The sequence below is a fragment of the Coprinopsis cinerea genome (assembly GCF_000182895.1).
Source record: "Coprinopsis cinerea okayama7#130 chromosome 11 map unlocalized cont3.11, whole genome shotgun sequence".
NCBI classification, from domain to species: Eukaryota; Fungi; Basidiomycota; class Agaricomycetes; order Agaricales; family Psathyrellaceae; genus Coprinopsis; species Coprinopsis cinerea.
The window spans coordinates 806,482-832,161 of NW_003307534.1; the positions used below are offsets into that span (position 1 = coordinate 806,482).

At 51.7% G+C, this 25,680-nt stretch overlaps 10 protein-coding genes across 10 annotated transcripts; 4 read left to right on the forward strand and 6 right to left on the reverse strand.

The window, feature by feature from the left end:
- Positions 1–397: 397 nt before the first annotated feature.
- CC1G_05233 (hypothetical protein) lies at positions 398–2,191 on the forward strand (the record flags this gene model as incomplete). The annotated part of the gene is made up of 1 exon (XM_001840295.2): positions 398–2,191. One exon carries the CDS (start codon positions 398–400, stop codon positions 2,189–2,191), a length of 1,794 nt encoding a protein of 597 aa, XP_001840347.2.
- An 824-nt stretch (positions 2,192–3,015) lies between these two features.
- On the reverse strand, positions 3,016–5,109 carry CC1G_05234 (hypothetical protein; the record flags this gene model as incomplete). Its single annotated transcript, XM_001840296.2, has 1 exon — positions 3,016–5,109. One exon carries the CDS (start codon positions 5,107–5,109, stop codon positions 3,016–3,018), a length of 2,094 nt encoding a protein of 697 aa, XP_001840348.2.
- A 1,523-nt stretch (positions 5,110–6,632) lies between these two features.
- CC1G_05235 (hypothetical protein) lies at positions 6,633–8,229 on the forward strand (the record flags this gene model as incomplete). The annotated part of the gene is made up of 3 exons (XM_001840297.1): positions 6,633–7,491; positions 7,544–7,978; positions 8,036–8,229. The coding sequence occupies 3 exons, from the start codon at positions 6,633–6,635 to the stop codon at positions 8,227–8,229; spliced, it is 1,488 nt and encodes a 495-aa protein (XP_001840349.1).
- A 215-nt stretch (positions 8,230–8,444) lies between these two features.
- CC1G_05236 (glutamate decarboxylase) lies at positions 8,445–10,919 on the reverse strand. The gene is made up of 12 exons (XM_001840298.2): positions 10,851–10,919; positions 10,564–10,786; positions 10,384–10,508; positions 10,122–10,320; positions 9,890–10,059; positions 9,599–9,829; positions 9,503–9,536; positions 9,302–9,446; positions 9,137–9,246; positions 8,973–9,069; positions 8,798–8,915; positions 8,445–8,746 (listed from the first exon to the last, which is right to left on the reverse strand). The coding sequence occupies exons 1-12, from the start codon at positions 10,864–10,866 to the stop codon at positions 8,598–8,600; spliced, it is 1,617 nt and encodes a 538-aa protein (XP_001840350.1). The 5' UTR covers positions 10,867–10,919; the 3' UTR covers positions 8,445–8,597.
- A 761-nt stretch (positions 10,920–11,680) lies between these two features.
- Positions 11,681–12,587, reverse strand: CC1G_05237 (mitochondrial 54S ribosomal protein YmL47; the record flags this gene model as incomplete). Its single annotated transcript, XM_001840299.2, has 4 exons — positions 11,681–11,914; positions 11,964–12,031; positions 12,084–12,139; positions 12,192–12,587. 4 exons carry the CDS (start codon positions 12,585–12,587, stop codon positions 11,748–11,750), a joined length of 687 nt encoding a protein of 228 aa, XP_001840351.1. The 3' UTR covers positions 11,681–11,747.
- Positions 12,588–12,849: 262 nt separating this feature from the next.
- Positions 12,850–15,191, forward strand: CC1G_05238 (small nuclear ribonucleoprotein hPrp3; the record flags this gene model as incomplete). Its single annotated transcript, XM_001840300.2, has 8 exons — positions 12,850–12,878; positions 13,012–13,390; positions 13,440–13,619; positions 13,670–13,966; positions 14,017–14,223; positions 14,274–14,370; positions 14,428–14,641; positions 14,693–15,191. The coding sequence occupies 8 exons, from the start codon at positions 12,850–12,852 to the stop codon at positions 15,189–15,191; spliced, it is 1,902 nt and encodes a 633-aa protein (XP_001840352.2).
- A 476-nt stretch (positions 15,192–15,667) lies between these two features.
- CC1G_05239 (hypothetical protein) lies at positions 15,668–18,314 on the forward strand (the record flags this gene model as incomplete). The annotated part of the gene is made up of 12 exons (XM_001840301.1): positions 15,668–16,404; positions 16,468–16,530; positions 16,584–16,656; positions 16,716–16,989; positions 17,055–17,079; positions 17,136–17,224; positions 17,289–17,372; positions 17,424–17,501; positions 17,555–17,575; positions 17,628–17,887; positions 17,948–18,151; positions 18,219–18,314. The coding sequence occupies 12 exons, from the start codon at positions 15,668–15,670 to the stop codon at positions 18,312–18,314; spliced, it is 2,004 nt and encodes a 667-aa protein (XP_001840353.1).
- A 169-nt stretch (positions 18,315–18,483) lies between these two features.
- CC1G_05240 (hypothetical protein) lies at positions 18,484–20,457 on the reverse strand (the record flags this gene model as incomplete). The annotated part of the gene is made up of 3 exons (XM_001840302.2): positions 18,484–18,632; positions 19,595–20,253; positions 20,309–20,457. The coding sequence occupies 3 exons, from the start codon at positions 20,455–20,457 to the stop codon at positions 18,484–18,486; spliced, it is 957 nt and encodes a 318-aa protein (XP_001840354.2).
- A 414-nt stretch (positions 20,458–20,871) lies between these two features.
- CC1G_15687 (hypothetical protein) lies at positions 20,872–21,313 on the reverse strand (the record flags this gene model as incomplete). Its single annotated transcript, XM_002910212.1, has 2 exons — positions 20,872–20,953; positions 21,240–21,313. 2 exons carry the CDS (start codon positions 21,311–21,313, stop codon positions 20,872–20,874), a joined length of 156 nt encoding a protein of 51 aa, XP_002910258.1.
- Positions 21,314–24,533: 3,220 nt separating this feature from the next.
- Positions 24,534–25,625, reverse strand: CC1G_05242 (oxidoreductase; the record flags this gene model as incomplete). The annotated part of the gene is made up of 6 exons (XM_001840304.1): positions 24,534–24,600; positions 24,663–24,759; positions 24,817–24,883; positions 24,946–25,141; positions 25,209–25,291; positions 25,341–25,625. 6 exons carry the CDS (start codon positions 25,623–25,625, stop codon positions 24,534–24,536), a joined length of 795 nt encoding a protein of 264 aa, XP_001840356.1.
- Between the last annotated feature and the right edge of the window lie 55 nt (positions 25,626–25,680).

Sequence of the window (25,680 nt, forward strand, 5' to 3'; positions counted from 1 at the left end):
TGATAGGTTTATACCCCTCTTGCGCCTGGCTATTCTGGAAGCCCTCATAAACTGATTGTATGCGGCTACAGGTAGGCCATCCAGCACGCAACTTAGTCGGTCATGGAAGCAAGGCAAAAAACGGGACTCGGCGCATAGCTTACTCCCAAAATCGAACTCACAAGCATCCCTCGCAAGCCCATTCAACTCTCAGCCTCCTTCGCCTGCACTGTCTCTCGAGTCAACAGCTTCAAATGATCACCCAAAGAGGGCACTCGGCGATTCGAACCTCCCTGCGCCCAAACGTCGAAACTCTGGTCCTGGTGCTAGTTCCCTTTCTCTGCCTGGAATTCCTCGGCTGCTCCCCAGCGCCCTACCTCCGAGCGGACTCGACTCGCCATCCGACACTCCGCCCTCGATGCGGAGGAAAGGCCAGCTCTCTCCCAGCTCTACCCGCTCCCTCTCGCTTAAAGCCAAGAAGAACCTACTTCGGATGCCTTCTCATCCTGTCTTCGATACTGGAGTCCAGCGTCTGTCTCCTCAAATCCCCAAATTCACCCCGACTTCCTCTCTGGGATTTATCAATTTCAACAGACCGCCTTCTCAGCTCTCGATCTACGACACCAAGCTCGACGAAGACTTTCTTGTCCCTGTTAAAGGTCTCGATTCTCTGCCTACTCATGACCTCTTTGCGAGTGGACTGGCTATGGCGTCGACACCATTCAAAACTCAAGGTCTTTTTGAACTCGAACAGTCTAGTCCGGGCGCTGGAGCTAGCATCGTCGAAACGTATTCTATCCAACAGGGCGCCGATAAATTGAAAACTCTAACGGTCTCGTCTCCTGGTAGTCATTCTCACCCTGAGGAACCGGTCGAAGAAACGGCAGCTAAAGAGCCCGAGAACCTCGAGGATCTCACAGAGTCTATGTCCCTGACGTCGGTCGAGGACGGCGAACAGTGTCACCACGATCTGACCGAGCGGTCCTCTTGGATTACCGACAGTCTCATCTCGCCCCCAACGATCTACCTCAAGGGACCTCGTGCTAGGCCTTCATTCAGCTGCGGTAGCATATTTTCTGACTCGAGGAGTGGGACAAATGGAACCGATTCTGTTAATCAGACCAGCAGCAAGGGTGAGTCCGGTCCCTTCGCCTCTGTTGGACAGCCTCCTAACAAAATCCTAGAACTCTCCTCGACTCGGGAGGACAGGGAAGAAGTGTTGCCTGCAACGCCAGAAGCCGAGGGTAGCAAACCATTGGCCGACAATCCTCCCACCCGTGCTCCTGGAAGTATCGCTCGCACCAGAAGAGGCACTGTGACCCAGGTTCCCTCTGCTCCTCCCAGCATTCGCCGGCCTCGAAGTGGCACCATCACTCAAGATGCCCACCCTGTTCCATCTGAAATTCTTGACCCTGAATCTGGAGGAGCTCGAATCACTCGAGCTAGAAGCAACACGATTAGACCAGCCGCGACTACGACCACCGCAACTGGCACACTTATCGGTCTCCAAAAAGCCACTTCGCCTACCCTTGACGATCTCGCTGTCTTCCCGACTTTCGCTCCTGATCCTGAAGAGAACTCTCACGGTGCCGACGAGGCTTTAGGCTGTTCCGTTCACGTCGACGCAGAATTCGACCCCGAGCCTGTCGAGGTCCTCGTCTTTGCTTCCGCGCCCAACCCAGATGTCGAAGACGACATCGACGACGAACCGACTCTCTCTGCTGTCCAGCAAGCGTCTCGATCATCTGATGTGGACCCTCTGAACCTTGGATACGAGCCTCAACCTCCTCTCGACATCGCCCAAGACGATTCTCCAGACGACGAGGCCGTCGGAACCTCAAAACCGACTTCAAAACGTCGCAACCTACGCTGGGCTCCGGGCAGTATGACAACGCGTAAAGGCAAGGGAAAGCAACAACAACAAAAGCAGTCTGGCGCCAAACCGAAGTCTGCACCCAAAGGTCTGAAGAAAGCTCTGGGACTCTTGGCTAAACGAGACAACTCGGATTCGTATGATCGCTCGCGCTCGCCTTCGACTGATCCTATCGACTTTTTGAGCCATCTCGATGACTCGGAGGACCATGGTGATGCTCGAGTTGCTCGTGCGAGGGACGACGATGGGGATGTCACTGGTGAGAAACAGGCAGAGAGGCCGCCGAAAAAGAAATCATTGTCGGTTCGATGGGAGGATGTGGTCGGTGCAATGGGATAGACCCGGAAGGTGAGTTGGTGATGTCTGCTCTTCGAGTCATACGTAGCCTTTTCTCATCCACTTTGGACGTGGCAGGCTGATGGAGATGCACAAAAGCTTTGTTTCGTTTGTTCGCTTTGAGGAATCGTGAAGTATCCGTGGACTTTGAACATCTCGACTGCTCTGAATCGGCACTCTCACTCGTCAGATTCGACTCGGTCTGTACTACTCTAATTTCCCTTCTACTAATTGCATGTCTCAATGACAAAGTCGACTTTTTCGTACTGCTTCTGTATGCACCATGGGCTGCCGGTTTGTCATAATACATTGTACACCGCAATACGTTTCTCGGATTCGCGTCTTGACTCGGAATAATCTCAATCATGTCCTCACAGTTCGACGAAATCCCGACGCCATTTCTCTGAACATGAATTTATTATTGCTACCAAGAGCTAGCTATTACAGCAAGTTCGACCAGCGAACTAAGTGTCATCAACGGGTAGGTGGGGTAGGATGGAGCCAGTGTACCAGAACATCACAGTCGTGAGTGTCATAATAGACGGATGTGTATGCGGCTGGGGGATGGTTAGACTTTGGGTTGATGTTGAAAGCCAAACGTGGACAGAAGAAACAGAACAAGGAACGTGGGCACCTGGAGAAGCACAGGCGTGAAAGGGGGAGATATGAAATAAGAGTCTGGAATCAAAGAGTCAAAGGAGCGTGGCTGTTGGCGTGAGTGAGGAAAAGGGATGGGAATAAAAAGAACTGGTCGTGAGTATCGTCAAAAGGCATAGGTGTTTGGAGAAAGAGGTTTAAAAAGAAAAGAAAAGCTAAAGGGGAGAAGCTCAAAGGCTCGAATGAAGCTCGATAAGATATCGAGAAACAATTCCAGCACCTTCGATAACAGCTTCGATATCATCTTGATGAATCTTGGAACCATAAAGCTGGATGAACTTGTCGGGATGCCAGCGAAGAATTTCAGGCTTAAGCCTTGCCTTCAAGTTCCTGTGCTCAAACTCGAACCTCTCCTCGTTCTTGAAAAACTTGGTAAAGTTCTCATTGGTGAGATTCTCGAGGCCGGTGACACGCTCAAGGACGGGCCAAGGGAAGGAGGCGAATCGGACTGTGTTGTCGGGGACCTCGCGCAGGGCATCCCATTTGAGATCGTAAGTGGAATGGAGAGTTCTGAAGGATGGTTGGTGGGTAAGGGGAGGAGCGCGGAAGTGAGCGATCGGGCCGTAGAAAGAGGCGCCATCGAGGATCATAGCATCGGGGGACGGTTCGCGTGTCGGCGGCTGAGCTGTTTGAGGACGCTGAGGCGGGAACGGCTGTTGCTGTTGCTGAGGGTGCTGGTGATGGTGCTCTCGAGCCCCATGGTGTTGCTGGTGTTCGAAAGCTTCATGTTTCTGGCGATGCAAAGCACTGATTCGCTCCTGCTCGATACGGTGAGCTTGTTTCTCGAGGAAGCTGGCCTCCCTCGCCAAAGCCTCCCGAATGCGGTTCTCTCGTTCGCGCAACAATGCAGCCTCACGCTCCAATTGCCGTGCAGTCTTGACGACTTCATCAGCCCTCTGTCGGATGTAGGCTTCTTCTGCCAGGCGCTTGTTCTCCTCCTCCAGTTGAGCCTTCAAGCGTGCAGCGGCTGCCTCCCTCTCCGCCCTTGCCCGAGCCTCCACCGCTTCTTGGCGCTGGCGGCGCTCTTGTTCGGCCTTCCAGGCAGCTTCCTCCTTCTTGCGTTCCACTTCCCGACGCCGTGTCTCCTCCACAGCTTTGATGAATTCCTCTGCAGGATCGGGGTGCTGGACGATGGCGATGGGATTGTAGCGGGAGTCGTAGCGCTTCTGTCGCTCCCGACGGGTTCCACCAACGCTAGCGGGAAGCCGTGTGTTAGGTTTAGGCGGGAGTGGGTGCGCAAGGGGATTCAAGAATGGATCCCTGGCATCGCCGAGTTGCTGGTTCGAGGACGGTCCATCCTCCACTCTGTCCTCCCTCTCCACTGTCCTCTCCTTCTCTCTCCTCTTCCTCTCCTTGGTCCCCTTCTTGGATCTTCGAGTTTTCTTCTTGCCTCCATCCCTTCCTCGTCGCTGGAGGACCTCTCCATGCCCCATTCCGATCTGATGCCCCTCGGAACGCTCGTCGATGGTATATAGACGGCGCTTTCGAGCAGGCTTCTCCATGTCCTCGTCCTGATCGACCTCTGGAAGCCCCAAGGCTGCTCGTTCCTCTGGAGTCTTCAGCTTGAGTGCCTCTCGTTGACGAGCCTGGCTGAACTCTTCGAGGTTGATAGCCCTATCTGCGACCTTTCGGGCCTCCGTGAGGGCTTGCTGCCACGCTTGTTGCTCAGCGAGTCGCTTGATCTCCCTAAGGAAGATGTCGTCTTCCGGTTTCTTGACGGGGGACGAATTCAAGGCGGCTTCAGAGTTGATGACGGCGATGGAGAGGTCGACAGGTCTGTACCCCGTCTGCGGCTGGGACGGACCCTGCTGCTCGAGAGCTTGCGGTAGCTCGCAGTCTTCATCTTCGGCGAGTTGGTCCTCCTGCATTGCGGACCCCTTCCGTGTCAAGGATGCGGTAGATGCTTGATCGTCGGTATCGATCTTCATGGTGGACTCGCGGCGAAGGAGGGGAGTCGTAGCAGGTGGGGATGCCATCGTCACGGACGAGTCGTCGAGGAAGGAAGACTCTCCAAAAGACAGTGCACCAGGGAATACCTTACGTGTGGACTCAGTCGCGATGATCATAGTGGAATCGCGTTGGAGGGGCTGGCTAGAAGAAGCGACGCGCTCCTCGCCTCCTGCCGCGGGCTCTTGTCCGGGAGACGCTTCTTCCAAGATCGAATCCTCCCCCATGGGCAGTGCGCCGGGGAAGACTTTGCCTTTAGGACGTGTTCGGGAAGCGGCCTTAAAGGTTGAGACGCGTCGATGAGGACCTTGTGACATGGGTGGACGACGAGGTCGAGGAGGTGGCCTAGGCCGTTTGGAGGGATGGGTTGCTTGGGCATGGGTGGCGGAGTCTTCTGAGATGGAAGGATCCGCGGAAAGTCCTAGCCATCTCAAGGGAGATGCTAGGACGGGGTGAGGGCGATACTTGGAAATCACTTTGCGTGAGGAGGAAAACATCAAATTGCCCTTGACAAGTCGCCAATGCTGCCGTTCGGCACCAGGGGGACTGGAGAAAAGCTCAAGGGGACAAGCTAAGCGCAATGGGATGAGGAAACACCTACAAGGAATTGAAATCGCTATATGTGACGTGGGCGACCAGTCGCCAATACAGAGCAGATGTAGGCTTTCACGTTCGCGACGGGCAGGAATTCTCGGAAACAAGACCGCTGTTGAATTTATATATGGCCACTGCTGGCATCAGTCCCCAGTCGCGCATTGTACGTCGCTGAGAGCGACTAAGCCACAGCGATACCCAGCAAACTTAAGTCGTAGTCACCTTGAGAATGATTAGAATGGAGTACCTTCCTGTGGAAACCACCTCCCAGGGTTCACTGGTGAATGAATGACGGTTCAGCTTTGTCTTCCAGCCTCGTGTCATATGAGTCCAGTGGCCCCAGCTCCATACAATGGTAACCGTAGCCATACTGAAGATACTGGCTTTCATCCATGCCAAGAAAGATACGTCAAAGCCACAACCCGTTGAGGCGATAATTGAAACAGACCTAGATTTCGGGCCACCGACAGTGGAGTCAAAGACGCAGGGCCATTTCCGTCCCCGTAGCCATGGGCATATGTGTCAACGCTCGTTCTCTTTGTGGCACGCTGCTATGAGCGATGGTGCCACCTTCATTGTACACTGTAACATTTCCCAAATTGAGGACCTTTCTATGTGATTTGCGAGACAGCCTCATCTAAAGGGCGCACCTTTGACACAAGCTGGTTCGCATTATATTTCCACAGAAGGGAGGACTACGACTCATGCTCTCATAGACAACCTAACCTTCGGAGGTGGAATGTGCACAGTGCAAAGGACGATGACGGTCCGGAATTTGCCAGCGGCTTTAAATTGGCTGATCTCCCAAGTTGGATCTCCGCTGATGTTGTCCTCAAAGCGTATCAATCCTTGCTTGGGGCAAGGAACGATGAGTTCGCGGCTTCGAGGTTTTTGTTATAACTGTACCAGAAAAGATGAGCCCAAATGAATCCTCGGCGTAGAAATACGTTGGGGTCACAAGTACTTATGCATAACCTTCTCAGGCACCCGGAAACCACTGGAAACCATCGACCATCGACGAGTTGTGACACGGGGAATTGATGTCAGTCGATCAATTATTATGTCTGATGGCGTCAATGATCTGTACCTGGGCCTTCAGGCAACGGTGGACCACCCAAAGTCCACATTTCTTGATACTCGACCACCACGAGAGGTCTAGCAGAGAGGAACAACCCCTCACAACGTAAGTGCGTTGTATTCAATCTGTTCTAATCTGACCCAACACCTAGAACGGTTATTTCATCCGATGTCCCGAACTGCAGGAATCTCCAACATCCCTCAAGAGATCTTGGAGGAAATCTTGGATTTACTGGGGCCAGAGTTCTGGAAAGCAGGCTCCCTCATTTCCAATGCGTTTCGCGATGCCTGTCAGAGAAGAATATTTTCCAAAATTTCTTTCGGCCACTTCGACTTCGGCGCCAACCAAGCCGAAGCACGGGAAACGGCCAAACTGCAGTCACTACTCAATGTCCTCGACAATTCCCGTCGACTAGCCCGCTACGTCAGGTTCCTCAACGTTCGACTTCACTCTGGCAAGAGCGAGACTTTACTCGCTCATCTCTTCCATCGCAGCTTTCCGCTCCTCGTTAATTTGGAGCAGTTTGACGGGGAAGCGTTTGGTCCATCCATCGATTTGAGCGCCCTTTCGAAGTTGAACTACGACGCGACCCTCCCGAAAATGCGACAAATTTTTCTCAGGGGGTTCACTACCTTCCCTCCTCGGTTCCTGGCCCAGTTCCCGAATTTACAGTTTCTGGATTTGGTCCAGGTTGGATTCGGGCAAATCGATGAACAGGACGAAATTGTCGGGCAATCCAAAACCAGTTCAGACGCACTCGAGCGGCCAAAGCCCAGGGTTTGGAGGGTTAAACCATGGAAACCAGTAGATTTCCAGAGATTCTTCACAGCAGCGTTCAAAGATGCGCGATTTTCTCACCAGGTTGTCTCCAGTAACCTGACAGCTCTCACGCTGGACTGCTGGGAGTACTGTCGTGATTGTGAAGAGCAAGAATGGGTGCAATCTCACCAAGCCTTTTACGACTTTCTGGTGTCATGTTCTGGGACGCTAGAGAGGCTCCACATCGCCTTCAATTGGTACCATCTCGGTGGGTCCTGACTTGTATCCATCCCATACATGCTTTAATGCTAGGATTACAGGTACCCTTACGCGGTTGACAAATAATTCCCCAATCCCTTTCAAGAACCTTGAAGAAGTTTATTTCAATATCCCAGTAGACTGGGAGACCCTTGCCGTGCGAGACGTCGACGATGGAGCCCCTTCCAACATTTCTGTAGCCACGCCGTGGTTGAAACAGTTGTCTTCCCTCCCGTCTTTGCAAACTCTCTACCTTCACATAAACCTCGTCGGCTCTTTTGACATTGGCAGCGTAGACCTTGCCCGACTTCAACCTATTGTGGGCACCCTCCGCGATCTAAAGTCCCACTGGCTCACCCTTCCCGACCTTCCCTTTATTCACCTCGCATTCTCACTTCGAACAGAACTGATTTCAGATCGAGATCGAGCCTTCGTCCAAGCCGAGTTATCCGAGTTTATAAACACAGGGAAGCTCAAAGTACATTCCTGGGAAGAGCGTATGTTTTACCACGGTTTGCGAATCTCGCCATTGTTACTCACGAGCCTTCCCGTAGCCCACGACGTCGACCAAGCATGGGCATACGGAAACCATGAATTTAGGAAGCCTTACTTTTATCGCCCTCTCCAAAGGGGATCAAGCATTGGGATTCCTTACACTCGGGGAGACTATGGGGAGGACTCGGAAGATGACTCGAAAGACTCAGAGGACGTAAAGGGATCAGGGGACTCGGAGGACGACGAAGTTTGAATGGATACCTTTCGCTAAGGCCGATCGCATCTGGGAGACGCGCGTAACTGCTAAGAATTTCAATCGTCCTCCAGGAGCTGATCCTTCGAAACCAGCGCAAAACGAACACATTGGCCCTCTCTTAGGCTTAGGTTCGCGAAAACCTGCCGATCAACACACACGGTCGAATGCAGGCACCCAGGAGAGAAAGGGATACCGCAGCGTTGTACGTCCAAGAGACATATTATCATAAACGTAACAAGCACATTACACACGTCCATGACCATGTCCATCATACGATTATCGAAACTTACAGGAATTCCTTCCGTTACCTTCAAATCTCCAATCCACAAAACAGTTCATTGGTATCAACAAAGCCCATTGTAGCTTCAACACTGACTGGAGAAACCCATCTGCTCAGGCCCACCGATGGTAGTTCCATCCGCAAAGTTCTCGAGTTCGGGACGAGCCTGATCGTGGTCGGGATGGGCTCGTACTTGCGAGGCGGCGCTGACGGCGATAAACGATTCCTTGGAATCTGCAAAGACAGCGTCAATCAGGGTGCATGACGACTTGAGATTCAACTCACTCATGGTACTCTCAGTAACCTCGAGGATGTCAATGATGAGTCGCTCGATGAGGTCTTCGCTCAGGGTTTCACGGACGACGACACGGAGGATTTCGACTTCCTCGGCGCCCTTGGGAGCCTGCGATATGGTTTATTAGGCACAACACTCGCAAAGCCTTAAGCAAGTTGAACGCACGTTGTAGTTGGGCACAATCCATCCCTTTGCCCTGAGAAGTTGCTGGATCCAGACTTGTTGGACGTGGGGGTATTCTTGTTTAAACTCATCTGACAACCTATCAAACGTCGATGGCAATGAGTCTACGAGATCATAAACTCGGGATACAAGGTAGCCAAGCGGACCTGAAAGCAACGACAGGCAATCCGGGTTCGTATCCCTCTGGGGAATCTTCATGGTTGTTGCGATTTTCATGAGGATCGGCTTCAATCCGACGATGGATGTTGCTCATGACCTGTAATGGCGGTCAAGCTTGGGTTCTATGGGATGTCGAGAAGGAATACACTTACAGTGAAGTATGTGCTTTCCAAGGCCTTCGAAAGCATCCTGGCGTTACGCAAGTCCTTGTATGCAATCTTCCTGTAGCCTTCAAATCCAAGGTTGAGGAAGTTGAACATCTGCGCGATGACTGGAGCAGCAGGTTTGGAGAAGTTGCTACAGAAGACAAGATACTCAGTTAAGCGCCCAGAATAAGAAGGGATGATACACACAGGGTGAAGGTATATTCGGTACTTCCGAGATAGTCTAGAATTCAGAGAATAGGGAGTCAGTAGTCAGTTCAATAAAAAATCTTGAAGCAAACTCACGAAGTTCAAAAACGAGGTCCTTATGGAGGTACTTCTCATCTCTCCACAGGACCCAACCAATGCCAGCGTAAACGAGACCGAACTTGTGTCCGGAGGTGTTGATGGAAACGACTCGGGGGACGTCGAAGCTCCATTTAAGCTTGGGGAAGGCGAAGGGGGCAATGAAAGCACCAGAGGCACCGTCAACATGGATGGGGATGTCCAAGCCGGTTCGCTCTTGCAAGTCATCGACTGGAGGAAGAAGGGATAGGTATCAGTCGGTGATTCCGCGAAGTAAATCGAGGGGCGTACGAAGTTTGCTCATCAGCTCCACATTCTCGAAATGGCCAGTGTAGGTGCTCCCAAGGATGACGATTACGCCAATCGTATTCTCGTCAATATACTTCAGCGCGTCGTGGGGATCCATGATGAAGCCATTCTCCTCTTTAACTGGAACCAAACGCGCTTCGACGTCAAAATACCTGTTTGTATTGTTTCAACGTTAGAGGCTGAGACATGAAGCGTCAGTCTAAATGGAACTGACCTGGCGAACTTCTCCAAGGCGACTTGGGCGTTGGCTCCGAACACGATGTTGGGGTGGTAGTAGTCCTTTCCCTCGGCTTTACGCGCCTCTTGCCAGCGCTTCTTCATGGCGAGACCACCGAGCATGATGGCTTCGGAAGAACCCGCTGTCGCGGTACCGATGACCTTGCCTTCCTTGGGCGCTTTCCATAGATCAGCAACTACAAGGCACAGTCGTCATGTAAGTTGGGGAAGGCAACAAGAGAAGTGGTGTTAAAACGTACGCATGGAGACGCAGCGGTTGTGGATGATAGAAGCCGCGGGATACTCGTCCAGGTCAACGATATTCTTGTTGATGTTCTCCATGATCAACTTGTCGGCTTCCTCTGGCATCCAAGTATGGACGAATCTAAAGCCAGATTATTATTAGTCTCTACCATGACTGCGGGGAAGATTGAGCTTACGAAGCGAGGTTGAGCAGAGGGTTCCCGTCCAGAGCGGTTTCATCGTGCAGCACTTGGTACGCAGACTTGGCTGGGATACCGACCCGAGGCATGACATATTTGGGGATGGTGGAAGCATCCTCGTCGCGTCTCCAGGACTGGTGGTATCCTCGGCGTCCTCCTTCACTACCATGCTTCTTGTGGGGATGTTCCCTGCATTTCTGGATGATCTCCTCTGGGTCAACTAGAAGCAAAAACACAAGGTCAGCGCCTCTTCATGCTTTAAAAATCAGAGAAATATAACGCACTGTGTCTGGACAACATCCTCGGTCACGATTGACTGTACTGTACGGTAACGGTCGTGTAAGGGAGAGAAGAAAGGAAGAAAGTCAAAAGACGACAAGGCGTACGGTTTCAAACGTCCAGCTTATATATATGGTTCCTGCAACAAGGACACTGGGTGTGAAGAAGTGACAATACAGTGAGAATGGTCAGGTGCGCTGAACCGCGGTCAGCGTGGCTCGGTTCTAGAAGCAACCGATGATGCAATGGCGCCTCCACTCCACAAGAGGCCGAGGAGGTAGATGGGATAAAGATACCTTGCGTGCCTAGATTGGACACAGGGTTTTGAATACAAGAGGAGGTTTGAGACTTCGCGAGGTGAGGCGGGGACAAGGATGGCTGACTCGGGAGACGGATGTTGTTTGGGCGCGTCTGTTCCGTGTTTTGATCGGAGCGACGTTTCGAGGCTTGGCACTGTGCGTAGGCCAAAGAGGAGGTGCATTGGAAACCAAAGGACGAGGTTGCACGAATTCTTTTGCAGTATTGGTGCAGGTTTCTGAGCGGTTCGAGTCTCGGAAGCTAGAGTGAGGGACAAGGTTAGTAGACTGGTCCAGACCCGGATTGTGGTAGTTGAACCAGTGCAAGATAAGGTGACAGAGGAGAGGGAGAGAAAGATAACAAGTGAATGAAGGGCGAGAACGGAAGAGAATTCGGGGACGAGACACTTCATCACGAAACACTGAGAACCGGTCGAAACGCGCAGCACCTACTATGTCAACAGACCATGAGAGCCAACACTATAGCTGCGATGTCTCCGCGAGAACAAAAGCAAAAATGGCGCACTGTAGAGGTCTGAGGCAAATATCTGATTATTAGTGTACGTTATCAGGTTTTCTGGGTCTAGTCGAATACTGTCTGGGACTCTACGCAGAGACTTCGGCCGCGGCAGATGATGATGCTTCCGGGATAGAAGCCACGTCAACCTTCGGGGGTTCGGGAGGGTGAACGAGGAGGTTTCCTAGTCTTGGTGGACTTGAGCGACTAATGAATTCCATCTTGACGGGGAGTTTGGCAGCGGCTTGTCGGAGAACTGAGGCAAAAGTCAGACATCGAACGGGTGGGCTAGAGAGGTAACTTACTGTCTCGTGCAAGCTCTTCACGGATGGGTACGCCGCCAATCTCGAAAATAACACGTCCGGTTGGGGCCCTGCGAGGCTGGCGTTAGAAAATACGACGTGTTACTCGGTGAATAAACATACCGGCATGCCCAGTATTCGAAGGTTCCTTTACCCTTACCCATACGGGTTTCGCTACCCTAGGCTACAGTCAGTGGGCCCGACACAGTCTCTAGTTCGTTGGCGCCATACCTTGATGCAAACCGGGATGTCCGGGAAGACCCTCAGGTAGACTTTGGCGCCCTTGAGGACCTTGAGCTTTTTCTGGATGACCTCTCGTGCTGTCGTGAGCTGTTTCGCGCTCAGCCTCGTTCCATTGTCCTTAATTCTAATGCCCCAGTCCCCATAGGCCAATGTCGTTCCCTTGGTCGAGCCGCCAATCGGAATCGGAACCTTGCCCTTGTGACGCTTCAAGTGTTTGACCTTCTTGGGGGCAAGCTGGTGTCGTCCACGGGTAAAGAGGCTCAGAGAAGGCAAGGCCGTCGTTACACGGTGCCCTGTCGCTGGTTGAGGCAGCCTCGAGAGGCTTCTGCCAACGCCAGCGACGCCCGACAGCACTTGCCGCGACAGGGAAGAGAGAGAAAACATTGGTGATTAGGTAAGCAAGTCGCGTTCACTTTCAAGTTCGACGACTTCACAGGCTTCGACTCCGACGACAACCAGCTTCCCCGCATCTTCTTCAGAATTTCTTTCAAGGCCTTTAACTTGGACCTTGGACGTTGCTTATTGCGACTCTAGGCTGTTATAAAGGTCAAAATGAGCGACAGAAAGCGTGCCGCGGAAACAAGTGGCAGCGACGGGTCCAGCACCAAGAAGTTCAAATCGTGAGTTTCCTTTATGACTTTGAGGCATGGAAACTAATTGGTTTTCTATAGTGATGTGAGTGAATTCTTTTGTTACAACACCTATTCTCAAAGGTGAATATTCCTGCTTATGAGCAAACAGCTGACGTGTTGCTACTACCCGTCTTCCTCATAGATTGGTTCAACTAATGGGACACCAGGTCCTTCAGGAGGGGTGGGTTTTACTTGCTCTATAAACAGGACAATTCGACTAAGTTTGTTGAAATACAGCTGTCAGCAAATGACTTGATCGCCCAGAAGCGTGCTGAAATCGCCGCCAAACTCGCTGCCATCCAAAAGTCTCAAGGAATTGCTGCAAAGGCGCCCAATCTAGTCGCCCCAGCGCCCAAAGTTCCTATTGCAGCGCCGACTGCGCCGTCTAAGGTCGTTCTTCCCGGTACCCCATCACCAGCAATCTCGACACCAGCATCCGGGTCTGCGTCAGGGACCCCTGGAATTTCAGATGACCTGGCTCGCAGGGTAGCAGAGGCTAAACGACGTGTCGCGGAGGCTCAGAGCAAATTGGCTATTAAGGATAACCCGTACATGGTACGTTAGCTGGTTTTGCGTCGAGACTTTCGCTAACAATCCTCAACAGTCCATTGCTAGTGTCGCCAAGAAGAAAGGAGGAGCCTCTGTCACCCCAATTGAGCAACCTCAACAAGGCGCTGGACTGAAAATGGCTGCCCATCCATTGCTCCTCGACCAGACACCAGTTCTTTCCCAGTCGAAGAAGGACAGGTACAAGCCAATGCAGCCCAAGTTCGCTTCGATCAAGGTGAGATGCCCTGGCTTCCAGGAAAAGAACCTGCTTTAACTGCAGTCCAGGCCAATGTTCGAAATGCACCTTCACCCTCGCCTGCTCCAGTTCCTGTGTCAACTCCCACCCCGGTTGCCAATCCATACAGCGCTGCTGCTGGGAAGGAAGCAACCTCCACTGGTTTTGAAGGCGCCCCTCGAGAACGCGCTGGACGAAGCTTCCGGTTCAACCCCAAGGGAAAATATGTTGCTATGGCCAACCAAATGAGGCACGAGCAACAGTTGGAAGAGTTGAAGCAGCGTATCGCGGAGAGTGCCAGGAAGGCTGGCTTGGACAGTGAACTAGGGATTGAGAAAAACATCAAGGTTCGTCTTCTGTGTTTCGCACGGTTGTTTGAACTCACGTCCGTCTTCAGAGGGCGCCGCCTCCCGAGAGCGAGTGGTGGGATACCAGTTTACTTCCCAACAAGAAGTATGACGACATTGAGACGCTTGGGATGGAGAAGCTCAACATCCGCACGCAAGACTCTCCGATCACCCTGTACATCCAACATCCTATTCCAATTCCTGCCCCTGGTGATAAGAACACTGTTGCCCTCAAACCACTGATGCTCACCACCAAGGTACGATCGGCATCAGATTCACTGGGATCGTTTCCTAACACCTTCCACAGGAGCAGAAGAAGATGAGGAAACTGCGCCGCAAAGAGGCGTTGCAAGACAAGCGCGATCGTCAAAAAATGGGCTTGCTGCCTCCTGACCCTCCTAAGGGTACGCCATATGTCTTCATTTGGTCCTCTTTGACGCTCATTTCGATCTTCCATATAGTCCGTTTATCCAACCTTATGAAGGTCTTGACCTCGGACGCCGTCCAAGACCCAACCCGTGTCGAAGCACGCGTACGACGTGAGGTCGCAATGAGGAAGCACAATCACGAGAGGATGAACGCCGAGCGCAAACTCACGGACGAGCAACGCAGAGAGAAGAAGGAAAATAAGAAGTTGGAGGAGGAGAAACGCGGTATTTATGGCGCAGTCTACAAGTACGCTGTTTTTTCGACATTTCAAGAACCGGATACTAACGCCCAAGCTAGGGTCAAATACCTCGGGGACCCAGCGCACCAATTCAAAGTCCGTAAGAACGCCGAACAGCTCAACCTTACGGGTATCTGCATCTTCAATCCTCAATTCAATCTCGTTTATGTGGAAGGCGCAGCCAAGTTTATGAAAAACTACAAGCGTCTCATGTTGCACCGTATCGCATGGACGGAGCCTGCCCGGCCTCGCGGAGGAGAGGAGGTGGAACTTGAGGACCCCAACTCTGACGTGGAAAACGACGAGGAGGGTGCAGGGTCCTCATCTAAAGGCAAGGCCCGCGCTATGTCTGCGGGCGCAGATGATGCCGCCAAGTTGCTGGAGGATAACAAGTGCTGGCTCGTGTGGGAGGGCGTGTTGAGAGATCGGGCATTCTCTGGGTTCAAAGCCAGGAGTTGCCCTACTGATCGGGATGCGAAGGAATTGCTTGGGGAGAAGTTGAGGGGATACTGGGATCTGGCGAAGAACTGGAAGCCGGAGGAAGAAGAGCTGTTCTGAGTTTCTATACGTACATGTAAGCAGAAGCTAATGCCTTAAACTCGGATGCTCCTTACCTCAGTTTCCCTTGTACGCAGACATCTAGTTGTCGCTTATGTTAATGTGTCCCATGTCTCGCTCCAGACATGCTCTATGCAGGACATGAAGTTCACATTGCACTCGATTTGATCCATTCCTTCTGCTTTGCTATGGCCTCACGTGAGAACGGCCTATCACCCTAGCTGCATATGAAGTGATATGTGACTTCGAAGGCTATGTTTACTGTCTGCAGGTTCGCCCTCGTTTTGGGATACTTGTACAGGTGACCATCCAGATAAGGCCCAGTACCACCCACAACGCAGAGAAGAAGCCAGCCACGAGGCTGGACTGCACTGCATAATGTAAGGTGGGCGCTAACTCGTCCCAATATACGGCCGACATGTCTTCCGGAAATTATGCGTCATCCCCCTTGCCCTACCTCTCACAACGCCGTCGCCATGAAGCGAGGCGTCGTTTCCCTCACTTCCTCTCTTCTCAACTTACTCAAAGCTATCATCCGCATCGTCTGCAAATGCGCAAAGTACCCGTTACAGGTCGTGATCGCTCTATTCCGACTCCTCCGGCTGCACAGCAGTCGACATTCCCGCCCGCGAAGACCCAGTCATACCGACGACGACACCAGGAAGCTGGAAGAGGGAACGCCAACGATTCGAGTCAGCACGGCTGGCCAAAGCCTGCAGCATCCGCTTATCCTGCCTTCCATGGATCATTCGCATTCGTTACCATCACGACTGCTACCATCTTCGACGACACCCGAGCGACACGAGTATGACTTGCCGCCGCCGGCGGAAGCAAATTTGCAGGACCAGGATCTGCGAGAAGCAGATATCGTCGACCATCGGCTGGACATCTCCCAGGAAGTGGTCGTGCCAATCCCGAGTTTGTACCCGCCACCACCGCCGACGGCGAACTCGCACCGCTCAGGTCACACAGATGAGACCTGCGTTGAGGAAGATGAGGAAGGTCAGGAAGGCGGGAGTGGGGGCGAGGATCGACCCGGACATGTTGCTGTACAGATGTTCGACCAACCAGACGTTGACATTCTTGGAGACCCTGCCGGTCGCAATGTCGCGGAAAGGGAGCCAGAGAGGGACGAAGGTGGTGATGATATCGATCCGTTTATTTATCCCATTCTCCCGTCCGATATAACTCGCTATGACCGACAACGATATATGTGAGTGTCGCGGTTCTATCTATCATGTCGGTTTCACTGATTTTGTCGCGCGGACGTGACTAGCGATCCATCCCGACATGCATCATATACGGTTAGAGCCAGGCAAATGGGCGATGACTTTCTGGAGTGCGTTCATACCTTGAATTTGAGACACTCGCCCTTATTTACCTCCATCGCAGCGAAGTTCTGCCCAATGGTTGGGTGAAGTTGATTCATCCAGAGGGTCTACCTTATTTCTGGCATCCCGAAGAAGTTCGTTCAATTTAGATCTATCACATTTTCTATTCCAAATCTGACTTACTACGATCTAGCGAATCCTGACAGAATCCTGGATATGTGATACCGAAGTCATGAACCATCTCAACGAATTCATCTGCCGTATTCGTGATTATGAACGAGCTGCCAACGTCATACAAACCGAAAATGTCAGTCTAGTGCTGCAGCTGGTGATTGAGGATGATGAAGACTGGTGGTGTGGGTACTACTTCGCCAACCACGCCGATCTTTCTCTGTACTGGCACGAGGACTTCAAAATCGATAATAAACTGGGAGAGGTGAAAGGGGACATAACGAATTCCTTCGCCAGTGCGTAGCATCTCCGCGGTACGACTGGCTCCGGTACTGATGCAAGTTACTAATTCGTCGAATAGAACTCTTCCTGGAGAGGGAATACTGGTGAATCGAATGCCCGTCGGCACATGACACCTCGGTCGCTTATATCCCATTCACAGGAACCACTGGGCACTCTACCCACACGCCTGCGAAGCCACTCTGAAAGTTATCAGGATTGTAGAGACTGCTTTGACGGATGCTGGCACAGGTAATTCAGGCCTCGCTATTCTTCGGCGGTGTCACTTTAATGAGTTTTGACTTTTTTATTCTAGATATAATTACTTCCTTCAACTCCAATGTCAACATGAACTTTGACACCGTCGGTAGCATGCTTTCATTACTTGGAAGAGCCAAAGGTAAGCTGAATTACACATCCGTATGTATTGCTCGGCCTTCATGTGCTCCAGGCGCGCGTCTGGTCGAAAACGAGAATGGTTCATCAACCCCGAAGGACGACCTTCCAGCGCCATCTGCCTGGATGATTGGTAGGTCTCCTTCCTAGATCCTTGGATCAAGAATGCTTGATAGAGTTTGCTAGGTCGATTCATGCTTATGCTAAGTAGGTGTCTTCACCGGCTCTTTCTCAGACGCACTGACGGATGTCTTCCCAGGCAGAGATCGCTTCTTGAACTACTATGGCCAGAAACACGCTCGCCTGGACCGTCGCCAATCCGTCTTCGGTAACCCATCCTTCTGTTCTCTCAAGGATCCGACCATTCTATTCCGGGTGTTATCGCCCCTCCTCTTCTGTGCACCCGATGTGCATCTCAACACGTTGGAAGAAATCTGGGTAGACAAGTTGACACTACTCGACCTTTGGAATGAGTTCTTCGCCCGCCTCTGCGAGGAATGGAAGGCACAGCTCGTTTTTGTGAGTATTCAAGGTGGCCGGTACTTCAAGCGTGGATTTTGATCGCTGTCCTTTCTCTAGGCTTCATTGCTTTTGACGAGCAATATCGGTTTTTTGACGATGCCGATGGTTTCCCCGGAGGGTGCCCCCTCACATGGCACTTTCGTCCAGATCGCTAGTTACGTCTCGACCATAGCCAGTATCTCAAGTATCGTCCTCGGTCTCCTCCTAAGTAGACATTACCAAAATCATCAAAATCGAGACAAGGTAGACGCGAGGGGTCTGGTGAGTTACTCTAGTCACCTCCTCAGCGCACGCGGCAACCCATTTACCCTTCACTTGCACCTCATAGCACAAGCGGATGCTGTCTTTGCATCTCGAGACGTATGGATTCCAACCACTTGCTGTACTCTACAGCCTGCCTTATGCCTTACTCATGTGGGGGTAAGTCAGGGCGTGCAGAATCTCCTGTTATCTGTATCTAACAAACTTGAGCACAGGATGATCACATTCCTCATAGCCTTCACTTCAATGTGTTTCCACAATTCCAGCCGTGGTGCTCGCGTTCTCACATCCTTCGCGTGGTTCTTGATGGCGATACTGGTCGTCTGGTATATCTATATGTCGTGGGACGGGAGTACGAATCGGTGGTTAATCCTCCTGGACGAAATCCTACCAGGCAGCCGGAGTTCGCTCCTTGAATGCTCCGAGAAACTCAGGCAATGTCTGGGGTCCCGGTTCGGAGGACGCAGTTCAGCAGCGAGTTCTGCCAGTGGGACCGCGTCAGGGTCGGAAACCTTGGGATCACAAGGTCATGACTCTTGTTCCCAAAGTACTACGTCGGGTCGTACAAACATTTCCAGAGCAAGACGGAAAGCCCGTTTGGAAAAATACAAGAGACGAGGTTCAAAACTCGTGGATTCGATAGCCGACCGTCTTGGACGGAAACGTGCCTGTGTTACAGCTCCCGACGTCGAGCAGGCGGTGTAGATGCTTCTTCGTATACTACTGTACCAACCAGTCTGATAGATTATGTATATGATTGCGTGCAGACGGCTCATTTTTCTGATATTATAAGTATGTAAGGGACGAAGATACATACTAGTAGTATCTAAGTACACATGGGCTGGTCAGAGCTGGTCAGTGCCTGCGGATTTCGGCGAATTCCGAAAAATTGATCCATTCAACATTGATGGAGCTCGTTGGCACGGAGTCCGTCTCCTCTTGGTTCCACAACCTCACCAGCTTTGCAAAACCTCATCACACAGAACAACAAAACCGTAACACTGTTATATTCCGTCGAATCCTCGAATATTGTCACAAGATACATGAAAATGTCAAATCCACAAGAAACCAATGTTACATCGAAAGGGTGTCATGCGATAGGGGAGATGGGGAGCCTCAAGGATTAACCTCAAGGATTACAAGTGAATGAAAACGAAACGGGAAACATAGAAATGGCTATACATCATAGGATGAAGGAAAGAATCGTCTACATCGTGGAGATCGTCAGGTATGTCTTCTGTTGTCTTGGGTGGCCTTCGCTGTTCAACAATACAACAGCAAGATGGCACAATATGACTCTTCATTGCAGAGACAAAATCCACAGGTCGTTCTCTGTCTCACTCGGTGTCAAGCCCGCCCACATACACCGATTTACAGCACTTGTCGAATGTCTGCCTCCCCGCCCACCGACTTCGCGCACAGCTCTGGGACGATATAACTCACGTGACTGGTCTTGGCGCGCTGAACGCGAGTTGCCCCATTGGGAAGACATTCGCTCGCCGTCGAGATTGGTTCTCTTGCGTTGGGCGCAATGAACGGCATGTAAGACGTCCATTATGGTCACGTAGGCCGCATTCGATTCGGATGGGAAGACCACGAGATCTTTGTCGAACGCCGAACACCGTATATCGACCGAGGGGACGTCCGAGGGCATCATGGCTGGGCTCGACCGCCAATCGTCGTACGGGCCTTCCGGATGGTAGTTGGGACATTCCGCAAACATGGCCGGCTCGTTGATGTTCCATTGGATGGGAGGGACAGGGCCACCCTCCAACAAGCGGTTGATTTTCAACCTTTCGTCGGTCTGTGGCGGCAAGGAAATATTGCGCGACCCTTGGAGGGCTGGTGGATGCGACGTCGAAGGGGCAACTGGGTCGGAGAAGTGATCCATGGTGCAGAAGGAGGATGCCAGGGGATATGGCCAGTTATCTAGGCGGTACTGAGGACCTGGGGCTGCGGTGGTGGACGAGGTCCAATGCATTACCGGTTGTTGTTGCGGGGGTTGCGGCGAGAATTGGGACTCGGAAAACCAAGGAAGTTTCTGGAGCCCCCTCTCATTCGTCGTTGGCTTGGTTCTCATTCTGGCTGTCGTCGCAAATGGCCTGGCGGACGAGGTGAGCGTCCTACTTTCGCATTTCACAGAATCTTTACGCTTACCCTGGGCTCTCTAGCTTGATATAGGACTGGGATTCAATGGCTATAAGGCCTATGGTTGTCCGGGACCAGGAAGCGACGGTCCAGGAGGATGATGGTGGGGATAGGGAAGGAAAGGCGGTGGGGGACACCAAAGAAAGTGTCAATATCATTGGCGCGACCGGTACCGTGACCTTGGATTTGTTGACGTCTGTTAGGTCCCAAAGCTTGTGCCAATCACCTCCTTCGATTGTGCCATGTGCCACTCTATCGCGAGAAAAGACTGATCGCCGTGCTTTGGTCTTGCATAGCCTTTCGCTGAACGAACATTGGGGGGCCGCTCAATCCGAAGTATGCTGTTTTCGAACGAAACCGACCAAGTCCAAGTGCTCGCCTTTCGGGGCAATGGTCACCCCCAACCCTCACCTGATTTCTCAGTCGTCACTGAGCATGGCACAGAGCACCTCAAGGGGTCCTTTTATTTTCAGAAAGACGTGGAATAATGATTTATTTCGGGTTCGTTGCCATGCACACACCTGTCGTCGCGATAGCCCACTATGGTCCACGGGGACTATGCTCGAATCCGATTATACTCGAATCCAGGGCGTCATGGTCATGCGGCGGTTCACAACGTTTCTCGAAGCGATACTACCGAGATCTTGTTCGAAACTATCGCACCGATGTTTGGGATATGTCAGTGCACGTCAACTCCTTCACGATGACTCGGGGAGCAACGTCCTTTCAGCATGTCCAAACCGGTCGCGCCTGCTTGCGATTGAAGCAGAGGTAGAAGGCCACAGAATAAGAGTACGTGTCACGGAGAAGTCCTCCGTAAGTCATCGCAGTTCCCATTGTCATGCTGAAACCAAGAGGGATAGTTGTTCTTGCATTCCAAGGTGCTAACGGCACAAACCAAGGGTCTCCGAGTCCCGGCTCTGGGTGGGGTTCCACTTACGCCCGGGCGCTAGTGTCGTCGCAAATTTTCAACGGCAAGAGGGTAGTGGCGTCGTTAGGGCGCAAAAGGTTCATAACTTCCATCCCCGTTTACGGGGATCGCGGCTCATGAAATCTACTCCAACGGGTTGGGGTGGGCGCTTATCGTTTTAATTAAGATCGGGGCGCGGCTTCAAGAAGAATATTGATTCTGTCCGCAGACAAGTGTGAAATGCTCAATAGAGGATTCTCGAGTTATGTGTCTTTTCCCGTATTGCCTTTTCGCCCGTAAGCACTCGAGTAGAACTGTCAGATAAGAAAAATCGAATTTCCGCGAGGAACCTGGCGTTGGATAGGAGGTTCCATTAAGATCGCCGAACTTTCATTTATCCTCGTTTACACTTGCCCTCATTGTTTTACGATGCGTGGACGATGAGTTTGATTGAAATTTTCTCGTGGCGGTGGTTGCCCAATGAACCCCGCCCGGCGTTTACAGCACCTTGGGCGCTCTCTGTTGGAATTGACACTACGACCTTGGCTTGGCGCCAAGTGAGCACGTGCAGACACACGGAGGCAAATCCCAAAGAGGAAGGTCGGAAGCCTGATGATCCGGATGTCCGGAATTTCGCCACTTGAGAATTGAGGCAATTCAACTGGCCATGCTTCGGTTTTTCCATCTTATTAGGACCAGAACTACGGCCGCTGTCATGCAAAGCCTGACGTTTCTAGGGTAGAAAGGGTCCGTCACAATATAGAGCTGACTCGGCTCCCAACGATGCCACAATGGTCTGAAGGTCAGATCATCCCGTACCCAGCGGACGATAACCATGAAGGGGGAAGGAATCTGACAAGTCTGACGTACTGATAGAATCGGTTTACACTACGTTGGTGCCCATGTCCATGTATCTCCATTGTATTAGATTCTCTCTGAGCTGTGTAGGCCGGGATTCCGTTTAAGCTTGTATGTCCCCATATGGGTAGATTATGCACCGTTTAGGACGACTCTGCTCGAAAGCTTGCCTTGTGTGGGGTTTTGCACGGCAGCAGATGGCGCGCCCGGACTGGGAAGCGCAGGCGGAACTATCTCCGTCCAACCTATGTAGAACCTTACCTGGCAGCGGCATCATACTGTATTTAGCCACTTCGAACCATCGAGTTCTATGAAATTTTCCTATCTCGCTGTTTTTTCGAGTGAGTTCAAGACAGGGGTATCTATGTGAAGCGCACGTGAGGTATGTATGTGGCTTGAATTGGAGGGGAAACAAGCTGTGGTAAGTGCAGTGGTGTATCGAAAAGTTCCCTCCGGCTTCTATAGTTGAACGAGTCCCGTTGCTTCTAATCCATTGACTCATCGGACTTCATGCGCACATAGCTCCGATAACCATGTTAGAGGAGTGAGATGTTTACAGAATTCAATACATGGCGAGTATCGTCGTAGATCTAGTTAAAGCAGATTGTAATTGTGCTGTACTTACAATACAAGAGATAAAGTGTCCGTTAAGCGTCCATTTATAGTATGTACTTGAGTTCATGAGGCCATTAGTATGTCCGGCTATTAATATTACATGTACGCTACTTCCTTCCCGTGTCCCGGAGGCAATCAAGAATTATGCTACGTTTACATTGAGTGTGTTTCGTGATTAGTATCGTCGCATCGTCATCGAATAATGTTAAGAATCCAAACATCGCGCTCGGTAGTGCTGGGTGTGAGGCCCACCCAGTTCCAGCTCTCCGGGCTAACTGCATTTGGATTGGTCGAAGAAGCCAGGTCTGGCACGGCACCACCACTTACGACACCACCCCCATGGTGATAAGCATGTCGCTGTCGTCCGTTCGGGCGATATGTCGAAATCTCGGGCTGGAGAAGAAGGCTTGTTGGAGGATATGGCAGAGGGAGGTTCGGCGTGACTGTATTGGGCGAGCTACTCGTCCCCGGCACTGCATTGGGCGTTCGTCGATTTAAGCTGGACGTCGCGTGATAGACTGCCGTAAAGACATCGTAAATCGAGACGGGTCTACCGGCTCGATGTGGGTGAGTGGGGAATACAACAATTGGCCGTTCCAGAAGGGGCCACCGAATACAGAGGGACCCTGTTGGGGGTTGGGTCGCAGGCCGATGAGACCAGTGCTCAACACCGAAACTCATCACTAGAACACGGGGGTCGCTGAGAATAGATGAAGGGTGCGTTCTGATGTCCCACAGTAGACCAGGTATGCCGTAGGGGTGGAGGAGAGGGTCAATGTCTACGCTCACTGGGGGGAGGGCGACGGGCGCTAAAAAACGCTGCTGAGGTGGTGGGTAGAAGTCCATGTTATCGACGGTGAAGTACTATGTGCGGTTAATGCAGGTTAGAGTCAACGCCATACAAAGAGATGGTGATATGCACCAAGGACCAATAGAGGTAGTCTGTTCGGCGCCAACCTGGTAAATCGAGTCACGCCCGCAGTCACAGAAGAGAGGCGAGGGCGAGGGGAAGATAGGGTATTGAGGGCGTTACAACAGTGAAGTAAAGAGTGCGTTGTGGTTCAGTCGCGGCTGGGAGTCAGTTAGGGCTCCGGATTGAATCCACAGGCTTTATAGGTTTTTAGCCTCTACGGAATCAAAACCGATGGAACTGAGCTTGATCACCCCAATGGGGATCTAGCAATCCCAATCTTAGATCGAGCCAAAAACGAAGGTGCGCGGCGGACTGCGATCGCGCTTTAATGCTAATATTATATGGGGATAGTCGCGTGGCATTTCAAAATTCAGCAATGAGGTTAGATCGGGTCCTGCTTTCCACATTAGGGGTCTGGGGCCTGAGCCTGAGGGTTTGACAGTGCGCTTCTGCGGTTTGCGATCTGTACAGGACACGAGATCCTGACACTAGCCTGTTTCCAGAATTCCTTTGGCATGTCGTCACTCTACTCTATGAGCTCAAGCAGAATAAAGTGTCCGCTTTCGTTGTTGGCCAGAGTGAGCGAAAGTGTCAGTTTGCACCCAGGTTCCCGCCCGAGCCGCCATTTTGTCCGGTTCCCTGGATTCAGGTCCCAGCCTTGTCCCAGCCAGTTCCTAGACGATTAGCTCCTCGGTTAAGGTCTTCTCGAACCCAAAACTGTCTGGTTTGCATCAGGTCACAAAAGAATGTCCGGTTTGGGATCCAGATTCCCCCTAAGTTTCCCGGGATCCATCTATACGAAGGTAAGCTGTACGTACATGTTGAAATCGTTGTATTGGTTATTCCAGGACTCCACGAAGGACAGTGTGATCGACTCAAACTTAAACTTGGAATGACATCCGAGGCTACTCGTGCCATTCTCTTCGGTACCTAGATATCTACCACGGCAATTGAAGCGGAGTTGGCAAGTTCTTGCCAAGTACCCGTTCTGCTTCTCCGATGTCCCTGGATTGTCACAGTCAAGTCAACGACAGGAAAGGGAGAGTCAGCATACTCGCTTTACTAACCTTGGACCTCGCGGCGCCCAAAATGTTCCTGATTTGCTTGCATCAACGGTTGCTACAAAGTCGATGAGAGATTTAGCTGCTTCCGATGGGTAGACCGCTGGGAACGGAGATTTAATGAAGACTGTTCTATTATCCTCGCGCGGAGAGCACCTACCTCCTCCAGAATCCCAGTGCTTGTCATAACCCACGCCTTTTGTCATGTCCGTGCGCATAAAGCCCGGCTGATGAAGGAGAATCCAGTTCATCAACTCTTTCTGGCACCCGAAACTCGGACCCTACTCACGTGTATCATCACCACTGTAACTCCGTCACCTTCAAGGTCGAAGGAAAGCAGTTTTCCAACCATATTAGCAGCGGCCTTCGAACCATGGTGCCCATAGTTTTGACCACCTTCTTCCTTTGTCCTCAAGGTGATAGAACCACCCTCTGTCGTGATTAATACCAGCTTTGATGGGTTTGAGAAAAGGTTCGCCTTGTGGCTATTTGAAGGCAGTGTAGTTAGCCATCGAGAGATGTGGGACGGCGTGGGGAAACATTCCAACTCACAGGTGGTGTGCAAGGAAGACTGGGGCAATCGCTACTACCTTGTACATCTCCAGCTCTGCCTCGTAATCGGGCTCATCGAGCGTCTAGATATGCGTTATCAGCTAATTGTATCGGGCAAGGTCAAAGGTTTACCTCTGCGATGAAAACCCCAGCGTTGATGATTACCAGGTCTAAACTCGCGATTCCTTCCTTCTTCAAAGCTTCTACGATTCGCGTCCCTGCCTTGTTGGGGTCATTAAGGTCGACCTCGGGAATGGTAGTCACAGAAGACGGAAAAGTAGAAGCGTCGAAAGACGCCGACCGTACGGTTGCAAAGACCCTTCCATTGAGCGATGCGTACGCTGGGTCACTGCCCAACTGCTTCGCCAGTTCGAGACCCAGACCTCTGGATGCACCAATAATGAGAGCGGATGGCATGGATGGTGGGCGGGAAGGATGAGTTCAAGTTGCGAAGGCAGGGATGGCGAACCCG